Source organism: Anomaloglossus baeobatrachus, chromosome 8 (assembly GCF_048569485.1).
Source record: "Anomaloglossus baeobatrachus isolate aAnoBae1 chromosome 8, aAnoBae1.hap1, whole genome shotgun sequence".
Taxonomy (NCBI): Eukaryota; Metazoa; Chordata; class Amphibia; order Anura; family Aromobatidae; genus Anomaloglossus; species Anomaloglossus baeobatrachus.
The window spans coordinates 237,052,908-237,075,602 of record NC_134360.1 but is presented as its reverse complement, the minus strand read 5'-3'; the positions used below and the strand labels follow the sequence as shown (position 1 = coordinate 237,075,602).

The following is a 22,695-nucleotide window of genomic DNA, read 5'->3' as shown; positions in this document are numbered from 1 at the left end:
CGACACGGACCGCAGTCCCAGACCGGCTAAGCGGGCTCGCTGGGAACCTTCCCCGGCTTCATCACGCTGTTCGGGGTCTCAGCATGAGGACTCTCTGGAGGATGAAGCGGAGGTCGCAGCTCAGGGCTCTGATCCTGACGTTGCTCTCAATCTTGATACACCTGAAGGGGACGCCATAGTAAATGACCTTATAGCGTCCATCAACCAGGTGCTAGATCTTTCTCCCCCACCTCCACCTATAGAGGAGTCGGCTTCACAGCAGGAGAAACACCAGTTTAGGTTTCCCAAACGTACACGGAGTGCGTTTTTCGATCACTCTAACTTCAGAGATGCTGTCCAGAAGCACAGAGCATTTCCGGACAAGCGCTTTACTAAGCGCCTTAATGACACACGTTATCCCTTCCCCCCTGACGTAGTTAAGGGTTGGGCTCAGTGTCCCAAGGTGGATCCTCCAGTCTCTAGACTGGCGGCTAGATCCGTAGTATTAGTGGCAGATGGTTCATCGCTCAAGGATGCCACTGACAGGCAAATAGAGCTCCTGATGAAATCCATCTATGAAGCCATAGGCGCGTCTTTTGCTCCGGCCTTTGCAGCCGTGTGGGCACTCCAAGCTATCTCAGCTTGTCTGTCTGAGATTAATGCAGTCACACGTACCTCTGCTCCGCAAGTTGTGTCTTTGACTTCTCAGGCATCGGCCTTTTCGTCCTACGCCATGAACGCCGTCCTGGACTCAGCGAGCCGTACAGCGGTAGCGTCCGCCAATTCGGTGGCAGTCCTCAGGGCCATGTGGCTACGCGAATGGAAGGCAGACTCTGCTTCCAAGAAGTTCTTAACCGGTTTGCCATTTTCTGGCGACCGCTTGTTTGGCGAGCAATTGGATGAAATTCTTAAACAATCCAAGGGAAAGGACTCGTCCTTACCCCAGTCCAAACCACACAGACCTCCGCAACGAAAAATTCAATCGAGGTTTCGGTCCTTTCGGCCCTCAGCCAGGTCCCAGTCCTCCACGTCCAACAGGTCAGAGAAGGGCCAGAGGAACTCTTCTGCATGGCGGTCTAAGTCACGTCCTCCAAAGACCGCCGGAGGAACCGCCTCCAAGGCGGCCTCCTCATGACTTTCGGCCTCCCCAAACCGCATCCTCGGTCGGTGGCAGGCTCTCCCGCTTTTGCGACGCCTGGTGGCCACATGTCCAAGACCGATGGGTGAGAGACATTCTGTCGCACGGTTACAGGATAGAGCTCAGCTCTCGTCCTCCGACTCGTTTCTTCAGAACATCTCCGCCCCCCGAGCGAGCCGATGCACTTTTTCAGGCGGTGAACACTCTGAAGGCAGAAGGAGTTGTGATTCCCGTTCCCATTCAAGAACGTGGTCGCGGTTTTTACTCCAACTTGTTCGTGGTGCCAAAAAAGGACAGATCATTCCGCCCCGTTCTGGACCTCAAACTGCTCAACAGACACGTGAGAACCAGACGGTTCCGGATGGAATCTCTCCGCTCTGTCATCGCCTCGATGTCCCAAGGAGACTTCCTAGCCTCAATCGACATCAGGGATGCTTATCTCCATGTGCCGATTGCACCAGAGCATCAACGCTTCCTGCGTTTCGCCATCGGGGACGAACACCTTCAGTTTGTGGCACTGCCTTTCGGCCTGGCGACAGCCCCACGGGTGTTCACCAAGATCATGGCATCCGTGGTGGCGGTCCTACACTCTCAGGGCCACTCGGTGATCCCTTACTTAGACGATCTCCTAGTCAAGGCACCCTCCCGGGTGGCATGTCAACACAGCCTGACCATTGCTCTGGAGACTCTCCAGAGGTTCGGGTGGATCATCAATTTCCCAAAGTCAAAATTGACACCGACCCAATCACTGACTTACCTCGGGATGGAGTTTCATACTCTCTCAGCGATAGTGAAGCTTCCGCTGGACAAACAGCGTTCGCTGCAGACAGGGGTGCACTCTCTCCTTCGGACCCAGTCACACCCCTTGAGGCGCCTCATGCACTTCCTAGGGAAGATGGAGGCAGCAATGGAGGCAGTTCCCTTTGCGCAGTTTCACCTCATGGCGTCTCGGCACAACAACAAAGTCCCGGCATTCATGGCACGGTCTCAAGATCACAGAGCTCTGGCGGCGGACGCATTAGTTCAGGATTGGTCGCAGTTTCGACTGCCTTATGTATTTCCTCCTCTGGCACTGCTGCCCAGAGTGTTGCGCAAGATCAGGTCCGACTGCCGCCGCGCCATCCTCGTCGCTCCAGACTGGCCGAGGAGGTCGTGGTACCCGGATCTGTGGCACCTCACGGTGGGTCAACCGTGGGCACTCCCAGACCGACCAGACTTGCTGTCTCAAGGGCCATGTTTCCATCTGAATTCTGCGGCCCTCAACCTGACTGTGTGGCCATTGAGTCCTGGATCCTAGCGTCTTCAGGGTTATCTCAAGAGGTCATTGCCACTATGAGACAAGCCAGGAAACCAACGTCCGCCAAGATCTATCACAGGGCTTGGAGGATCTTCTTATCCTGGTGCTCTGATCGGGGTTTTACCCCCTGGCCGTTTGCCTTACCCACTTTCCTTTCTTTCCTTCAATCCGGAATGGACAAGGGTTTGTCTCTCGGCTCTCTCAAGGGACAAGTATCGGCGCTTTCCGTGTTTTTTCAAAAGCGTCTAGCCAGGCTTCCGCAGGTCCGCACGTTCCTGCAGGGAGTTTGCCACATAGTCCCACCTTACAAGCATCCGCTGGAACCCTGGGATCTTAACAGGGTGCTAACGGCTCTTCAGAAACCACCTTTCGAGCCGATGCGGGATGTCTCTCTATCACGCCTTTCGCAGAAGGTGGCCTTCCTAGTGGCAGTCACATCACTTCGGAGAGTGTCTGAGCTAGCAGCGCTGTCATGCAAAGCCCCCTTCCTGGTGTTTCACCAGGATAAGGTGGTTCTGCGTCCGGTCCCGGAATTTCTCCCTAAGGTGGTATCCCCTTTTCATCTCAATCAGGATATCTCCTTACCTTCCTTTTGCCCTCATCCAGTTCACCAATGTGAAAAGGATTTGCACTTGTTAGATCTCGTGAGAGCACTCCGGCTCTACATTTCTCGCACGGCGCCCCTGCGCCGTTCGGATGCGCTCTTTGTCCTTGTCGCTGGCCAGCGTAAGGGGTCGCAGGCTTCCAAGTCAACCTTGGCTCGGTGGATCAAGGAACCGATTCTTGAAGCCTACCGTTCTTCTGGGCTTCCGATCCCTTCAGGGCTGAAGGCCCATTCTACCAGAGCCGTGGGTGCATCCTGGGCATTGCGGCACCAGGCTACGGCTCAGCAGGTGTGTCAGGCGGCTACCTGGTCGAGTCTGCACACTTTTACAAAACACTATCAGGTGCATACCTATGCTTCGGCAGATGCCAGTCTAGGTAGGCGAGTCCTTCAGGCGGCGGTTGCCCACCTGTAAGAGGGGGTCGTTTTCGGCTCTTTTTTATCGAGGTATTCTTTTACCCACCCAGGGACTGTTTTTGGACGTCCCAATTGTCTGGGTCTCCCAATGGAGCGACAAAGAAGAAGGGAATTTTGTTTACTTACCGTAAATTCCTTTTCTTCTAGCTCCTATTGGGAGACCCAGCACCCGCCCCTGTTCCCTTCGGGCTGTTGTTCTTTTGTGTACACATGTTGTTCATGTTGAATTGTTCTTTTGGTTCATGGTTTCAGTTCTCCGAACATCCTTCGGATTGAATTTACCTTAGACCAATTTATAAGTTTCCTCCTTCCTGCTTTTGCACCAAAACTGAGGAGCCCGTGATGCACGGGAGGGTGTATAGGCAGAGGGGAGGGGTTACACTTTTTAAAGTGTAATACTTTGTGTGGCCTCCGGAGGCAGAAGCTATACACCCAATTGTCTGGGTCTCCCAATAGGAGCTAGAAGAAGAAGGGAATTTTGTTTACTTACCGTAAATTCCTTTTCTTCTAGCTCCAATTGGGAGACCCAGACAATTGGGTGTATAGCTACTGCCTCCGGAGGCCACACAAAGCAGTACACTTAAAAGTGTAAGGCCCCTCCCCTTCTGCCTATACACCCCCCGTGGGATGACGGGCTCCTCAGTTTTAGTGCAAAAGCAAGAAGGAGGAAAGCCAATAACTGGTTTAAAAAACAAATTCGATCCGACGAAACATCGGAGAACTGAAACCATTCAACATGAAACATGTGTACCCGAAAAAACAAAAATCCCTAAGAAAACAGGGCGGGTGCTGGGTCTCCCAATTGGAGCTAGAAGAAAAGGAATTTACGGTAAGTAAACAAAATTCCCTTCTTCTTTATCGCTCCTAATTGGGAGACCCAGACAATTGGGACGTCCAAAAGCAGTCCCTGGGTGGGTAAAATAACACCTCGTGATAGGGCCGTAAAAACAGCCCTTTCCTACAGGTGGGCAACCGCCGCCTGAAGGACTTGTCTACCTAGGCTGGCGTCCGCCGAAGCGTAGGTATGCACCTGATAATGCTTGGTAAAAGTGTGCAGACTCGACCAGGTAGCCGCCTGGCACACCTGCTGAGCCGTAGCCTGGTGCCGTAATGCCCAGGACGCACCCACGGCTCTGGTAGAATGGGCCTTCAGCCCTGAGGGAACCGGAACCCCAGCAGAACGGTAGGCTTCAAGAATTGGTTCCTTGATCCACCGAGCCAGGGTGGATTTGGAAGCTTGCGACCCTTTACGCTGACCAGCGACAAGGACAAAGAGTGCATCCGAGCGGCGCAGAGGCGCCGTGCGGGAAATGTAGATTCTGAGTGCTCTCACCAGATCCAACAAATGCAAATCCTTTTCACATTGATGAACTGGATGAGGACACAAAGAAGGAGAGACGATATCCTGATTGAGATGAAAGGGGGATACCACCTTAGGGAGAAACTCCGGAATTGGGCGCAGAACCACCTTCTCCTGGTGGAACACCAGGAAGGGAGATTTGCATGACAGCGCTGCTAGCTCGGACACTCTCCGAAGAGACGTGACCGCTACTAGAAAAACCACTTTCTGTGACAAGCGAGAAAGGGAAACATCCCTCATAGGCTCGAAAGACGGCTTCTGGAGAGCAATTAGAACCTTGTTCAGATCCCAGGGCTCTAACGGCCGCTTGTAAGGAGGGACGATATGACAAACCCCTTGCAGGAACGTGCGTACCTGAGGAAGTCGTGCTAGGCGTTTCTGAAAAAATACAGACAGCGCTGAGACCTGTCCTTTAAGAGAGCCTAGCGACAAACCTTTTTCCAAACCGGATTGCAGGAATGAAAGAAGAGTAGGCAATGCAAATGGCCAGGGAGAGACTCCCTGAGCAGAGCACCAAGATAAGAAAATCTTCCACGTCCTGTGGTAGATCTTGGCGGAAGATGGTTTTCTAGCCTGTCTCATGGTGGCAATGACCTCTTGAGATAATCCTGAAGACGCTAGGATCCAGGACTCAATGGCCACACAGTCAGGTTCAGGGCCGCAGAATTCTGATGGAAAAACGGCCCTTGGGACAACAAGTCTGGTCGGTCTGGAAGTGCCCACGGTTGGCCCCCCGTGAGGTGCCACAGATCCGGGTACCACGACCTCCTCGGCCAGTCTGGAGCGACGAGGATGGCGCGGCGGCAGTCGGACCTGATCTTGCGCAGCACTCTGGGCAACAGTGCCAGAGGTGGGAACACATAAGGTAGCCGGAACTGCGACCAATCTTGAACTAAGGCGTCCGCCGCCAGAGCTCGGTGATCATGAGAGCGTGCCATGAAAGCCGGGACCTTGTTGTTGTGCCGGGACGCCATTAGGTCGACGTCCGGCATCCCCCAGCGGTGACAGATCTCCTGAAACACGTCCGGGTGAAGAGACCATTCCCCTGCGTCCATACCCTGGCGACTGAGGAAGTCTGCTTCCCAGTTTTCCACGCCTGGGATGTGAACTGCGGATATGGTGGATGTCATGTCTTCCACCCACGTCAGAATCCGCTGGACTTCCTGGAAGGCTTGCCGACTGCGTGTTCCTCCTTGGTGGTTGATGTATGCCACCGCTGTGGAGTTGTCCGACTGAATTCGGATTTGCTTGCCTTCCAGCCACTGCTGGAAGGCTAGTAGGGCAAGATACACTGCTCTGATTTCCAGAACATTGATCTGAAGGGTGGACTCTTGCTGAGTCCACGTACCTTGAGCCCTGTGGTGGAGAAAAACTGCTCCCCACCCTGAAAGACTCGCGTCTGTCGTAACCACCGCCCAGGATGGGGGTAGAAAGGACCTTCCTTTTGACAATGAGGTGGGAAGAAGCCACCACCGAAGAGATTCCTTGGCCGCCTGAGAAAGAGAGACGTTCCTGTCGAGGGACGTCGACTTCCCGTCCCATTGGCGGAGAATGTCCCATTGTAGTGGACGCAGATGAAACTGCGCGAAAGGGACTGCCTCCATTGTTGCTACCATCTTCCCTAGGAAGTGCATGAGGCGTCTCAAGGGGTGTGACTGGCCTTGAAGGAGAGATTGCACCCCTGTCTGTAGTGAACGCTGTTTGTCCAGCGGAAGCTTCACTATCGCTGAGAGAGTATGAAACTCCATGCCAAGATATGTTAGCGATTGGGTCGGGGTCAGATTTGACTTTGAAAAGTTGATGATCCACCCGAAACTCTGGAGAGTCTCCAGCACAACGTTCAGGTTGTGTTGGCATGCCTCTTGAGAGGGTGCCTTGACCAGTAGATCGTCCAAATACGGGATCACAGAGTGACCTTGAGAGTGCAGGACTGCTACTACTGCTGCCATGACCTTGGTGAAGACCCGTGGGGCTGTCGCCAGCCCGAAAGGCAGAGCTACGAACTGAAGGTGTTCGTCTCCTATAACGAAGCGTAGAAAACGCTGATGCTCTGGAGCAATCGGCACGTGGAGATAAGCATCCTTGATGTCTATTGATGCTAGGAAATCTCCTTGAGACATTGAGGCGATGACGGAGCGGAGGGATTCCATCCGGAACCGCCTGGTTTTCACGTGCTTGTTGAGCAGTTTTAGATCCAGAACGGGACGGAAAGACCCGTCCTTTTTTGGCACCACAAACAAATTGGAGTAAAAACCGTGACCTTGCTCCTGAAGAGGAACAGGGGTCACCACTCCTTCTGCCTTTAGAGTGCACACCGCTTGCAGAAGAGCATCGGCTCGGTCGGGAGGTGGAGAAGTTCTGAAGAATCGAGTTGGAGGACGAGAACAGAACTCTATCCTGTACCCGTGAGACAGAATGTCTCTCACCCAACGGTCTTTGACCTGTGGCAGCCAAATGTCGCCAAAGCGGGAGAGCCTGCCACCGACCGAGGAAGCCGCCTTGGTAGCGGGTCTTCCGGCTGTCTTTTTTGGGCGTGACTGAGCCCGCCAAGAATCTGAGCTCCTCTGATCCTTTTGAGTCCTTTTGGACGAGGAGAATCGGGACCTGCCCGAGCCTCGAAAGGACCGAAACCCCGACTGTCCCCTCCTCTGTTGGGGTTTGTTTTGTCTGGGCTGAGGTAAGGATGAATCCTTACCCTTGGACTGTTTAATGATTTCATCCAAACGCTCACCAAACAGTCGGTCACCAGAAAATGGCAAACTGGTTAAGCACTTTTTGGAAGCAGAATCTGCCTTCCATTCCCTTAACCACAAGGCTCTGCGTAAAACCACGGAGTTGGCGGACGTCACTGCCGTACGGCCCGTAGAGTCCTGGACAGCATTAATCGCGTAAGACGCAAATGCAGACATTTGAGAGGTTAAGGATGCCACCTGCGGAACAGATGTACGTGTGACCGTGTCAATCTGTGTAAGACCAGCTGAAATAGCTTGGAGTGCCGATACGGCTGCGAATGCTGGAGCAAACGACGCGCCAATAGCCTCATAGATGGATTTCAACCAGAGCTCCATCTGTCTGTCAGTGGCATCTTTAAGTGCAGCCCCATCCTCCACTGCAACTATGGATCTAGCCGCAAGCCTGGAGATTGGAGGATCCACCTTTGGACACTGGGTCCAGCCCTTGACCACGTCAGGGGGAAAGGGATAACGTGTATCCTTAAGCCGTTTGGAGAAACGCTTATCTGGATAAGCGTGGTGTTTCTGAACTGCTTCTCTGAAGTCAGAGTGGTCCAGAAAAGTACTTAATTTATGCTTGGGATACCTGAAATGGAATTTCTCCTGCTGTGAAGCTGACTCCTCCACTGGAGGAGCTGGGGGAGAAATATCCAACAGTCTATTGATGGACGCTATAAGATCATTCACTATGGCGTCACCATCAGGTGTATCCAGATTGAGAGCGGTCTCAGGATCAGAATCCTGATCAGCTACCTCCGCCTCATCATATAGAGAGTCCTCCTGCTGGGACCCTGACCAGTGTGATGAAGTCGAGGGCCGCTCATAGCGAGCTCGCTTAGGCTGTCTGGGACTGTCGTCCGTGTCAGAGCCTTCCCCCTGGGATGCATGGGACACCCCCGGAGCCCGGAGCTGTTCCAACTGAGGGGGACCAGGGAGCAATGATTCAACAGTGCCCATGGTCTGAGTTACTGGTCTAGACTGCAAAGTTTCTAGAATTTTAGTCATAGTCACAGACAATCTATCCGCAAAAACTGCAAACTCCGTCCCCGTCACCTGGACAGTATTCACAGGTGGTTCTCCCTGGGTCACCTCTAGCAGAGGCCCCGGCCGAGCAAGTGCCACAGGGGCTGAGCACTGCACACAATGGGGGTCAGTGGAACCTGCAGGTAGAGTAGCCTCACATGCGGTACAAGCAGCATAGAAAGCCTGTGCCTTGGCACCCTTGCTTTTTGCGGATGACATGCTGTTGTCTCCTCTGAGTAATCTAGGAGGGTATATAGCCAAGAATCACCAGCGACCGTACAGTGCAATGTATAGCATGCAAGCATAAAAATACAAATGAACACTTCGGCACTAGTGGGGTCAGCACCAGAGGTGCCGCTTACCGCCCGCGGAAACGCGGGTGTGTGGTCGCCAGAATCCCGTGTCTGGGTCTCCCAGAACTTGTCTCCCCTCTCCAGCTCAGACTGCACACAGGAATGGCTGCCGGCGTTCTGTGAAGAGGGGCGGACCGTGGGCGTGCCTCAGACAAAGTGCGGGAAACTGGCGTCCCACTGTGTCCAGTGTGAGGGCTGGAGTATGTAAAATAGACTCCAGCCCCCTGCGCTGATGTTCTGTACAGCGTCCCGCCCTTCCCCTGACTGGCAGGCCTGGGGGCGGGAACGAAGCGAAACTAGGCCGCAAAAGCCGGGGACTCGAGTAATAAGCGCGGCCGTCATATATGCACGGCCAGCGCGGAAGTCCCCGGCGCACCACAAGTCCCAGCCGCGCCGCAGTGTAAACTGACAGCAGCGGCCGGCGCGGCAGTTCCCAATACATTAACTCACTCAGCAGAGCTGTAGTGAGTAGTGGCACAAGCGCGCAGCGCTGTTGTCCCCGGCGCACTAACACACCCAGCAATGCTGCAGTGTGTCTGCGCGCGGTCTGTACGGGGACACAGAGTACCTTGACGTAGCAGGGCCATGTCCCTGACGATACTCAGCTCCATATCCAGCAGATTCCCCAGCGGTTGTGGATGGAGCACGGTCTCATTGCCTGGAGACCGGTAAAATCCCACTTCACCCAGAGCCCTAAGGGGGATGGGGAAGGAAGCAGCATGTGGGCTCCAGCCTCCGTACCCGCAATGGGTACCTCAACCTTAACAAACACCGCCGACAAAAGTGGGGTGAGAAGGGAGCATGCTGGGGGCCCTAGTATGGGCCCTCTTTTCTTCCATCCGACATAGTCAGCAGCTGCTGCTGACTAAACAGTGGAGCTATGCGTGGATGTCTGACCTCCTTCGCACAAAGCATGAAAAACTGGGGAGCCCGTGATCCCACGGGGGGTGTATAGGCAGAAGGGGAGGGGCCTTACACTTTTAAGTGTACTGCTTTGTGTGGCCTCCGGAGGCAGTAGCTATACACCCAATTGTCTGGGTCTCCCAATTAGGAGCGATAAAGAAAAGGAATTTACGGTAAGTAAACAAAATTCCCTTCTTTTCACTTCGCATGCTCATCTTCTTTTTTTTTTTTTTTTTTTTTTAATCACAGAAACTTTATTTTGTCTCTCTGTGGCCAAACGTTCAGCTGAGCGCCCGGCCGCCGGCATGTGAGAGCTCTCAGCTGAGCGGCCCGGCCGCCGGCATGTGAGAGCTCAGCTGAGCGCCCGGCCGCCAGCATGTGAGAGCTCTCAGCTGAGCGCCCGGCCGCCGGCTATTGAAAGCGCTCAGCTGAGCGCCCGGCCGCCGGCTATTGAAAGCGCTCAGCTGAGCGCCCGGCCGCCGGCTATTGAAAGCGCTCAGCTGAGCGCCCGGCCGCCGGCTATTGAAAGCGATCAGCTGAGCGCCCGGCCGCCGGCTATTGAAAGCGCTCAGCTGAGCGCCCGGTGGCTGGTATGTGAGAGCTCAGCTGAGCGCCCGGCTGCCGGCATGTATGAGCGTCCGGCCGCCGGCTATTGAAAGCGCTCAGCTGAGCGCCTGGTGGCTGGTATGTGAGAGCTCAGCTGAGCGCCCGGCTGCCGGCATGTATGAGCGTCCGGCCGCCGGCATGTGAGAGCTCTCAGCTGAGCGCCCGGCCGCCGGCATGTGAGAGCGCTCAGCTGAGCGCCCCGGCCGCCGGCATGTGAGAGCTCTCAGCTGAGCGCCCGGCCACCGGCATGTGAGAGCGCTCAGCTGAGCGCCCGGCCGCCGGCATGTGAGAGCTCTCAGCTGAGCGCCCGGCCGCCGGCATGTGAGAGCGCTCAGCTGAGCGCCCCGGCCGCCGGCATGTGAGAGCGCTCAGCTGAGCGCCCGGCCGCCGGCATGTGAGAGCGCTCAGCTGAGCGCCCGGCCACCGGCATGTGAGAGCGCTCAGCTGAGCGCCCGGCCACCGGCATGTGAGAGCGCTCAGCTGAGCGCCCAGCCGCCGGCATGTGAGAGCTCTCAGCTGAGCGCCCGGCCGCCGGCATGTGAGAGCTATCAGCTGAGCGCCCGGCCGCCGGCATGTGAGAGCTATCAGCTGAGCGCCCGGCCGCTGGGTGATCAGCTGATCGTTCACAATAGTCTGCTGCCGGTAAAACTGTAAAAAATAAAAAAAAAAGCTTTCCGTTGTTTTGTACGATCCTTTGCATCTGTTGTGCCATTATATGCAACGCATCTGTTGCATCCGTCACACAACGCAATGCAACGGATGCCGTTCAACGCAAGTGTGAAACTAGCCTAAAGCAACACTTATGGAGCCGGGTGTACGCGTCCGGCTTCAAACTGGTGTAGTGTGCATGACCGAAAGCCCGGGGACGACTGATCATGTGCACAGACTAAAACCAGCATCGGGTGCGATGATGGCAGAGAGGAGAGGGCGAGCATGTGTCTGAGGCTGCGCATTCATTAGCACGTTAGCACGCACAGGGACATGCTGACATGCTAAGGGGGCCAACTAGCCAAAGAAACTAACGCCCTTGCGACTAGTCCCTGCGCTCATTAGCATATCAAAAAGGATCTTTGGAAATAATTTCTCTAAAGATCTGTTTATCTATGCTACTAAATGCAGGGATTAGCAATATGAGCCCAGAACTGCTCGTGGCTCTGGGTGCATATTGCACTTGACAGGTTCTCTTTAAGTCTTTGGCGAGCGATCAGCGACTGTAAGGCTGGGACTTCATGGTCATTTTGGCCACAACCCAGGTCCCGCTGCTACATCACACCACAATACTAGTAAATGGAGTTGCATTGCAACCCTAAGGGGACTGTGAAAGAATTGGACCCAGTTGCATGTTGCAGTCTCAGTACCCTCGGGGGTTGCGTTGTGATCCCGTTCACTTGCATTGCGCTGTGTTGCTGTATGACCCGTGTTGTGGACAAAGTTGCCATGAAACATCTGCAACTCCTGTCTCTATTGTGCAGGTCACAGTGCGAGGCCATAGCATATCGCTGGACTCTGCAGTCTCGCTGTCACGCGGCCCGTCGCTGCGTAGCCTCTGCAGCATTGTACAGTGCATTGCGAAAGTATTCGGCCCCCTTGAATTTTTTCAACCTTTTCCCACATTTCTGGCTTCAAACACAAAGATAAAAATGTTAATGTTCTGGTGAAGAATCAACAACAAGTGGACACAATTGTGAAGTTGAACGAAATTCATTGCTTATTTTAAATTTTTGTAAAAAAATAAAAAAATGAAAAGTGGGGTGTGCAATATTATTCACCCCCTTTACTTTCAGTGCAGCAAACTCACTCCAGAAGTTCATTGAGGATCTCTGAATGATCCAAAGTTGTCCTAAATGACTGATGATGATAAATATAATCCCCTGTGTGTAATCAAGTCTCCATATAAATGCACCTGCTCTGTGATAGTCTCAGTATTCTGTATAAAGCACAGAGAGCATCATGAAGACCAAGGAACACAACAGGCAGGTCCGTGATACTGTTGTGGAGAGGTTTAAAGCTGGATTTGGTTACAAAAAGATTTCCAAAACTGTAAACATCCCAAGGAGCACTGTGCAAGCGATCATATTGAAATGGAAGGAGCATCATACCACTGCAAATCTACCAAGACCCGGACGTCCATCCAAACTTTCATCTCAAACTAGGAGAAGACTGATCAGAGATGCAGCCAAGACGCCCATGATCACTCTGTATAAACTGCAGAGATCTACAGCTGAGGTGGGAGAGTCCATAGGACAACAATCAGTCGTACACTGCACAAATCTGGCCTTTATGGAAGAGTGGCAAGAAGAAAGCCATTTCTCAAAGATATCCATAAAAAGTGTGGTTTAAAGTTTGCCACAAGCCACCTGGAGACACCAAACATGTGGAAGAAGGTGCTGTGGTCAGATGAAACCAAAATCAAACTGTTTGGGCACAATGCCAAATGATATGTTTGGCGTAAAAGCAACACAGCTCATCACCCTGAACACACCATCCCCACTGTCAAACATGGTGGTGGCAGCATCATGGTTTGGGCCTGCTTTTCTTCGTTAAAATTGATGGGAAGATGGATGGAGCCAAATACAGGACCATTCTTGAAGAAAACCTGTTGGAGTCTGCGAAAGACCTGAGACTGGGACGGAGATTTGTCTTCCAACAAGACAATGATCCCAAACATAAAGCAAAATCTACAATGGAATGGTTCACAAACGAATCCAGGTGTTAGACTGGCCAAGTCACAGTCCAGACCTGAACCCAATTGAGAATCTGTGGAAAGAGCTGAAAACTGCTGTTCACAAACGCCTCCATCCAACCTCACTCAGCTCCAGCTGTTTACAAAGGAAGAATGGGCAAGAATTTCAGCCTCTCCATGTGCAAAACTGATAGACACATTCCCCAAGCGACTGCAGCTGTAATCGCAGCAAAAGGGGGCTCTACAAAGTATTAACTTAAAGGGGATGAATAATATTGCACGCCCCAATTTTCAGTTATTTATTTTTTTAAAAAGTTTAAAATAAGCAATAAATTTCGTTCAACTTCACAATTGTGTCCACTTGTTGTTGATTCTTCACCAGAACATTAACATTTTTATCTTTGTTTGAAGCCTGAAATGTGGGAAAAGGATGAAAAATTCAAGGGGTCTGAATACTTTCGCAAGGCTCTGTATGTGACCTGTTTATGTTCCGATGTCTCCTCTGCACATTTGCAGATTTGCTGTGCTGTGATCCTCCGATCACTGAATTTGTTTTTTGGCGACATTCTTCCGGGCAGCGCAGTTTTCCGGCTGTTGTGTGTGATATATGGCGCTGCGCCCGCCGGGTCACGTTTATGCGCAGGGCTTCACCACCGCCCTTTTCACGCGGCTTTGGAGAGAAAATGAAGCCGGTTTCATGCAATTTACACAAAATCAATGGAGATTAAACAAAGTTTTATAGTTTTTGTTTTTTTTTTTCCTCGGGAACAAACACATTTCTTCTTTATATCGGCGGTCTCGGAGCCAGAGCGCTTTTTATGTGAACCCTGAGAATTTCCGGCCAGAGTCGCGGCTGCAGCCAGAATTACTGCGATACTGCTGCAGAGCGGAGGGAGCGGCCATAAAGAGCGGAGGTACGCCACAACAGCGGCCCCTGCCATAGATACCCCAAATATCACATCCGCAGGGGGGGGGCTGCACACTTAATCCTTTCAGGAAGCAGACCGTTTGGCCTTCAGTGCAATGGGAGATCTGACAACCGTAACTTTACATCAGGGAGGGTGTTTTTGTTTGTTTTTGCGAGGAGCTGCGTTACTAAACCTCACAATATTGGGACACAGACAGTATCTCTTACTGTGTATTTATCCTGTGCTTTCACATATCTCCATCTCCTCTATTAGAAAAAGTGATAAATGCCCAATCTGCAAAACACGTCCTTTATAAATGTTGTTTTTCTCCCCCAAGAAAATCCCTCCAGGAGCCGTCTCCCTTCACCCCCAAAAGGAATTACAGTTAATGGGGCGGGGTTTTATTGCTATACAGGGAGGGGGCGGGGTTTTATTGCTATACAGGGAGTGGGCGGCGGGGATTTTTTGCTATACAGGGAGTGGGCGGCGGGGCTTTATTGCTATACAGGGAGTGGGCGGCGGGGCTTTATTGCTATACAGGGAGTGGGCGGCGGGGCTTTATTGCTATACAGGGAGTGGGCGGCGGGGCTTTATTGCTATACAGGGAGTGGGCGGCGGGGCTTTATTGCTATACAGGGAGTGGGCGGCGGGGCTTTATTGCTATACAGGGAGTGGGCGGCGGGGCTTTATTGCTATACGGGGAGTGGGCGGCGGGGCTTTATTGCTATACGGGGAGTGGGCGGCGGGGCTTTATTGCTATACGGGGAGTGGGCGGCGGGGCTTTATTGCTATACGGGGAGTGGGCGGCGGGGCTTTATTGCTATACGGGGAGTGGGCGGCGGGGCTTTATTGCTATACGGGGAGTGGGCGGCGGGGATTTATTGCTATACGGGGAGTGGGCGGCGGGGATTTATTGCTATACGGGGAGTGGGCGGCGGGGATTTATTGCTATACGGGGAGTGGGCGGCGGGGATTTATTGCTATACGGGGAGTGGGCGGCGGGGCTTTATTGCTATACGGGGAGTGGGCGGCGGGGCTTTATTGCTATACGGGGAGTGGGCGGCGGGGCTTTATTGCTATACGGGGAGTGGGCGGCGGGGCTTTATTGCTATACGGGGAGTGGGCGGCGGGGCTTTATTGCTATACGGGGAGTGGGCGGCGGGGCTTTATTGCTATACGGGGAGTGGGCGGCGGGGCTTTATTGCTATACGGGGAGTGGGCGGCGGGGCTTTATTGCTATACGGGGAGTGGGCGGCGGGGCTTTATTGCTATACGGGGAGTGGGCGGCGGGGCTTTATTGCTATACGGGGAGTGGGCGGCGGGGCTTTATTGCTATACGGGGAGTGGGCGGCGGGGCTTTATTGCTATACGGGGAGTGGGCGGCGGGGCTTTATTGCTATACGGGGAGTGGGCGGCGGGGCTTTATTGCTATACGGGGAGTGGGCGGCGGGGCTTTATTGCTATACGGGGAGTGGGCGGCGGGGCTTTATTGCTATACGGGGAGTGAGCGGCGGGGCTTTATTGCTATACGGGGAGTGGGCGGCGGGATTTATTGCTATACGGGGAGTGGGCGGCGGGGCTTTATTGCTATACGGGGAGTGGGCGGCGGGGCTTTATTGCTATACAGGGAGTGGGCGGCGGGGCTTTATTGCTATACAGGGAGTGGGCGGCGGGGCTTTATTGCTATACAGGGAGTGGGCGGCGGGGATTTATTGCTATACAGGGAGTGGGCGGCGGGGCTTTATTGCTATACAGGGAGTGGGCGGCGGGGCTTTATTGCTGCACAGGAAGTGGGCGGCGGGGAGTTATTGCTGCACAGGAAGTGGGTGTGGCTTTATTGCTATATGGGGGAGTGGACGGGGCTTTATTGCTATACGGGGAGTGGGCAAGGCTATATTGGTATATGGGGGAGTGGACGGGGCTATATTGGTATATGGGGGAGTGGGCGTTGCTATATTGCTATACAGAGGGAGTGGGCGGGGCTTTATTGCCATACGGGGAGTAGGCGGGGCTATATTGCCATACGGGGAGTAGGCGGGGCTATATTGCCATACGGGGAGTACGCGGGGCTATATTGCTATACGGGGAGTAGGCGGGGCTATATTGCTATATAGGGATTGAGGTGGGGCTTTATCTCTATACAAGAAGTGGGGTGCGGCCATATCACTATACAGGAAATGGAGTGGGGCTTTATCTATACAGAGTTGGGCGGAGCTTTACCTCTATACAATGAGTGGGGCGGCGTTTTATCATTACATAGTATGGGGCGGAGCATATCTCTAGGGAGTGCGGCAGGGCTTTATCTCTCAAGTTAGTGGGGCGGGGCTATATCTCTATACAGGAAGTTGGGCGGGGCTTTCTCTATAGAGGGGGTGGGGCGGAGCTTTGTCTACAGGAAGTTTGCAGGGAGGGGATTTGTTCTTCTGCTCTTCTTCTTTTTTAATAGCATTTCCTTCCTCCAGGACAGAGGGCAGACTTTTAGTTTATGGCAGACACACTTTTGAAGAGTAGGGGGTACAATACGTGGGGGTCCTTGGCCACAACATTTTTTCTTCACGAATAACAAACATCTTGTTTCTTTCTGTTTCAGCGCACCAGAAGACGACGCGTCCGAGACCCCTGGGGGAACTGGTGCGATGCCAGAGATCTGGAGGGACAGACCTTTGAGGTAGGGGGATGCGATGGTTCTGTGCTAATTTAACAGCTTTATAGTTGGTCAGAGCTTGTGCTTTTCTGACACAGAGCTCCAAACCCTCTGCATAGACATTTCAATTAAAGGGGTCATCTCATGTTTATTAATGGTTAAATTTGCAAAGTGCTCATTAAAAAAAATAAGCGAGTAGTGCACACTTGCAAGCTATAGAGCATGTAGGTGCCCCTCCGAAGCCGACAGATACAGACCCCAATTCTAAATCTCCAATAGGACATCACAGGACGCTAATACTATTGTTCTTCTCGTATGGACCTTTTGGTTCCCTTAGGCCTCAAAGCTAGGGTGCAAGAGTAGTCCCTGCCCCTAGTGTACTTACACCCCGGTCAGCGGGGCATAAGTTCACACTGTAATAAACCTTGTTCTTTGTCAGCATCTCTCGGCAGAAGAGCTAGCGATCAGACGGGAGAAGATGAAACAGTCAAAGTGTCACAAAGGGTCCAGAACATCCAAGAGGTATGGAAACATTCAGGTCCTTATCCTCCAGGGTTGGTTTAACCTCTTCATGCTGCACATTTGGCGTCTTTATGATCCTCCTTACACCACACACTTAGAGGGTCTGCACATGCTACAGTTCTTCTTGCGTTTAATCCTGGTGTCTTATCCCACAGCTCCTTTGACCCTTTCCAGCTGATCCCTTGCTCCGACTTTACAGAGGAAAAACAGGTATAAAGACTTGTGAATGGTCAGTATTTACTGACTTCATCCGCCACTAGGGGGAGCTCACTGTATACGGATGTGTAGGTCCGAATAAAGAGAGCTCCCTCTACTGGTGACCACCGGTCATGGAGGAATATATTTGTATGAGCTAAATTATTCTCTGCTCCTTATAGACACAAAGTAATGAAATTGTAGAAATGATGAGTCTGCAATTTACCAAAACATAACTTTTTTTTGTTTTCCCTTCTTCTCTTGTAGGCGCCGTTTCATGTAAAAGTGGCAGCGGAAGCCATGTTGATTTTAGATTTGGTAAGTAATGTATAAAGATTAAGGTTTCTTCTGCAGCCGAACAGGACTGAATGATTGATGTATACGGACTGCTCTGTCTTCCAGCACGCTCACGTATCCATGGCGGAGGTCATCGGACTATTAGGTGGGAGATATTCAGAAGCCGAACGTATTGTAGAAGTAAGAACTATGTGTGTCTGTGTAATAAATGCATGAGAAAAAAAAAAAAATTATATACATATAATATATATATACATATACACAGTGTATATTATATATGTATATGTGCGTGTGTGTGTGTGTGTATATATATACATATATACAAATACACACAGATTGCTTTCCATATATGTATGTGTATATAATATATATATATCACACAGTGTAGATTTTATATATATATATATATATATATATATATATATATATATATATATATATATATATATATATATATATATATATATATATAAAATATATTACACACACATGCATACATACAGTGGAACCTCGCTTAACGAGTAACCCGCTTAACAAGCAAAGCTTTCTGTAAATTTGTAACCCGCTTTACGAGAAAGCTTTGCTGTACGAGCAAAATCCTCACCGCACACGCTTCCGGTTCTGTACATCCACTGCGCCCTGACCCGCTCTTGCAGTCCACACAAAATACACACAAACAAACATGCACGCACACATATACAGTATTATGCTCACCTTACCTTCCATTCCATCGCCGGCCTCCTGGGTCTTGTAGTCCGCCGGTGCATCGCAGCAAGGGAGGAATCCTTGCGGCGAACTACAAGACCCAGGAGGTTGGCGATGGAAGGTAAGGTGAGCATAATATGTGTATCTTCTGTTCCATCGCCGGCCTCCTGGGTCCTGTAGTTCGCCGCTCCAGGCTGTGTATCGGTAACCATTGGCGACGAGGCAGGAACTTCCTGTCACCACTACTCAAAGGCAGCGTGCTGGCCAATCAGAGGCTCCTGCCTTTGACGTCAGCGCTCTAGGTGCGAAAGTTCCTCCCTCGTCGTCATGGTTACCCGATACACAGTCCGTGCTAGAGAACAGCAAGTCCCAGCAGGCCGGCGATGGAACGGAAGGTAAGGTGAGCATAATATGTGCGTGCTTGTGTGTGCGTGTGTGTGTGTGTTTGTACGTGGTGGAATGGCACAACAGGGGACCAGGATGGGACATTCAAGAAGTTGTGGAACGAGTTGTCTGCATTGCAATGATTTCCTATGGGAAATCTTGCTTTGCTGAACGAGTAACTTGGTTAACAAGCACACGCCCAGAACAGATTGTTCTCGTTAACCAAGGTTCCACTGTATTTCAAATCCTCACTCTATTCACATCCAGAGCTGCATTCAAACTTCTGGCCTCCATCCCGTCTCTGCACTGCGTTTTGCAGGTCTGTGCTGTGCCACATCTGCAGTGCAGATTACAATGCGATACAAGACCCCAGCTTTGCTATTACGCTGTGTATGAGCATTGGACAGCAGGATTATAAATGCTGCTTTTGTTATTGGAGGATAAGACTTAATCTAACTGCTTGTACTTAATAATTTCGCCGTTCCTGACGTAACATGCAGGTCTGTGGAGCTAATCCCGATCCTTACATGGCAGACGCCAGCTGCACTATACAGCCATCACCTTCCACTAGCAGCAGCGACCAGAGCTGAGCTCCGATCTCTGCTGCTTAACAATTTAGATGTCGGTTTCTGTGAACAGCGCTGAGTGAAATGGATTGCCCTGGCAGCCGGGGCCTGTCCCATCCATCTTCAGCGCCGCATTGTCTGTGCTTCATAGGAGATCATAGCAATATACATTCCAAGCAGTCACACGATTGCAGGCTCAATTACCCTAAAATTACTAAAAAAAATTACATTAAATCTACTTGAATAATGTTTTTAATCTCTCTGGTTTTTCGATGATCAATGACTTTAAAAAAACGATTCAAACTTTGTACCCTAAAAGAGTGCAAAAACAAAATGAAAGCTCGCCATGCAAAAAACAATCCTCTTATAATGTTCAGTTATTGCTGCATGTATGATGGAATATGACTTTATACTTTAATAAAAATGTATCGTTTAAAAGAAAAAAAAAAAAACACCTTCACACAGCCCCATCAATGGAAAAATAAAAAGTGTACAAAAACATACAAGTATGGTATCGCCATCCTCATACTGACCCGGAGAATTCAGTTCCCGGCTCATTGTTACAATAGCGCCAGAAGAACGGAACCCAAAAAAAACAATGGAGGAATTGCATTTTTTTCACTATTTTACAGCATTTTTTCCCCCACTTTTCAGTAAGGCTAAGTTCACATTTCCGCTAAAATGTATCAGTCACAATCCGCTGCTCTTGTAAACAACGGAATCCGTTTAGCGGATTCCGTTGCTCCCATAGACTTGTATGAGCAGCGGATTGTGACTGATGATGCTGCGTTGCACCCTCCGCCCGACTGATCAGTCGTGGAACGACTGACCGCCGGGCGGGAGGAACGCAGCATGTAACGTTTTTTGAGCAGCGCAATCCGTCGGATTTCGCTGCGCATGCTCTCTGGCTCCCTGCACACGTCACCAGCTTTGGTTGGTTACCCGATATTTACCCTGGTTACGGTGCAAGGAGCCAGCGCTAAGCGGTGTAGGCCCGTAACCAAGGTAAATATCGGGTAACCAAGGTAAACATCGGGTGCTTTGCTGTTACCCGATATTTAGGCTGGTTACGTGTGCAGGGAGGCCGACACTTCCCCGCTCGGCCCCGCCCCCTCCCGCACTCCGCACATGTATGTACACACACACACAAACCTGTCCCCAGCGATGCAGACAAGCACTGCCACTGACACCCTCGTCTGGCCCCGCTTGGCTCCGCCCCCTCCCGCACTCCGCATGTACACACAAACACCACACACACACACACACACACACACACACCTGTCCCCAGCCATGCAGACCGCAGCACTGCCACTGACATCCTCAGCGCCTGGCCCCGCCCCCTGCTCGGCTCCGCCCCCTCCCGCATTCAGCATGTGTACACACACACACACACACACACTCACCTGTCCTGCAGTCCCTGCGGCACTGACGTCCTCAGTGCCGCGGCCCCGCTCGGCTCCCCCCCCCCCCCGAACTACGCCCCCCGCACACAACGGAATCCGACAAAGAATTCTGTTCTTTGTCATCTGTTGTACAGCGCATCAGTCACATGCGTCAAGCGACGCATGTGACTGATACAAAACAACGGAAATGTGAACTTAGCCTAACGCGAATGGTGTAATTGAAAAAAAAAAAGAAAGCATTTCCTATTGAAAGAAAAAAAAAAAAGAGCCCAAATACGTAGATGTACCAGGAAAAGAAAAAAGTTTTAACAATTGGAGGAAGATGAGGAAAATGCAAAGGCTCAAAACTTAAAATGTGCCCGGTCTTGGAGGGGTTAATCTAAAGTAAATGTAGGGCCGTTACACTATAAATCCGGGCATCCATTCATTGTGAATTAGGCTAGCTTCACACTTCCGTTTTTTTGCATCAGTCACAATCCGTCGCCTTGAGGAATTACGGTATCCTGCAAAATATTTTGCAGGAATCCAGTTTTTCCCCATAGACGTCTATTAGTGACGGATTGCGACTGATGATGCTGCGTTGCATCCGCTGCGTCGCGGTCAGTCGTTTTTTAACTGACTGCCGGGCGGGAGCAACGCAGCCTGTAACGTTTTTTGAGCAGCGCAATCCGTAGGATTTTGCTGCGCATGCTCTCTTTGGCTCCCCGCCCCCGTAACCAGGATAAACATCGGGTAACCAAGCAATGCGCTTTGGTTAGTTACCCGATATTTACAGTGGTTACGTGTGCAGGGAGCCAGCGCCAAGCGGTGTACGCTGGTGTCCAAGATTAAATATCGGGTAACCAAGCAAAAAGTGCTTTGCTTTTAGTTACCCAATATTTACCCTGGATACGTGTGCAAGGAGGCCGACACTTCCCCACTCTGCTCCGCCCCCTCCTGCACTCCGCATGTGTACACACTCACACACACTCACTTGTCCCCACGGCACTGACGTCCTCAGCGCCACGGCCCCGCTCGGCTCTGCCCCCCCGCACACAATGGAGTCCGACAATTAATTCTGTTCTTTGTCATCCGTTGTACAACGCATCAGTCACATGCGTCAAGCAACGCATGTGACTGATGCAAAACAACGGAAATGTGAACCTAGCCTTAGAAGGTTTTTTGACCCTGGCGTACCCCCGTAGTATTTCACATTGCGCGCTCCTTTTGTTTGCAGATCTGCGCCGCGGAGCCGTGTAACAGTCTCAGCACCGGGCTGCAGTGTGAGATGGATCCGGTCTCCCAGACCCAGGCGTCCGAGGCCCTGCACCTGCGCGGCTACAGCGTCATCGGATGGTACCACTCTCACCCGGCGTTTAACCCCAACCCTTCAATCCGAGATATTGATACTCAGGCCAAATACCAGGTGGGTTTTCGTGAACGTAAACATATGTAATGTAGTGCATGTCTTTCTATGTTTATACACTGTACAGTAGACTGGAGGAAAAAGTGTATTTATATATACAGTATATACATTTACATGATGAGAAACCTCCATGCTTTACACTTCAGGCCGCATTCAGAGAACTCTAAAAACTAAGATCAATGTGAAATTATTTTCTCATTTTCTGACTTCTTTATTTTATGCCATATTCAGAGTTATTTTTCTCGGGGTGGAGCAAAGTTTTTGGGGATGATTATAAGTCCGTATAACCGCAGTAACCCCCTGCCGCAGTCCCAGCTCTCCTGCCTGGTGATAAGTGACGACCTCAGTGACGATGGAGCATACAGTAAGCGTTCCCTGCCCATACTGATCATTTTTGGTTGTGATAGGTGAAAAAAATGCAATTTATGTAGAATAAAAAAATGTTTGCACCTATCTAATTATTTTTTTGTGTTTACAGCTGTCACCATTTCAAGACCTCTGCTTACTGTCAGTGAATGGTTTCCATTCAGAGGCGAGGTAGATAACCAGTACATACCTATATCTCACTGCT

The 22,695-nt window shown here is 51.4% G+C and overlaps 1 protein-coding gene across 1 annotated transcript in view; it reads left to right on the top strand.

Annotated features, from left to right (window-relative positions):
• The window catches only part of MYSM1 (Myb like, SWIRM and MPN domains 1), an 89,479-nt gene that overhangs the window by 29,163 nt on the left and 37,621 nt on the right, over nt 1-22,695 (top strand). Inside the window, exons 11-17 of the mRNA XM_075320412.1 lie at nt 16,594-16,671; nt 17,087-17,169; nt 17,325-17,379; nt 17,632-17,682; nt 17,767-17,841; nt 21,936-22,124; nt 22,356-22,488. Coding sequence (XP_075176527.1) covers nt 16,594-16,671; nt 17,087-17,169; nt 17,325-17,379; nt 17,632-17,682; nt 17,767-17,841; nt 21,936-22,124; nt 22,356-22,488 — 664 coding nt within the window. The remainder of the gene's footprint in view (nt 1-16,593; nt 16,672-17,086; nt 17,170-17,324; nt 17,380-17,631; nt 17,683-17,766; nt 17,842-21,935; nt 22,125-22,355; nt 22,489-22,695) is intronic.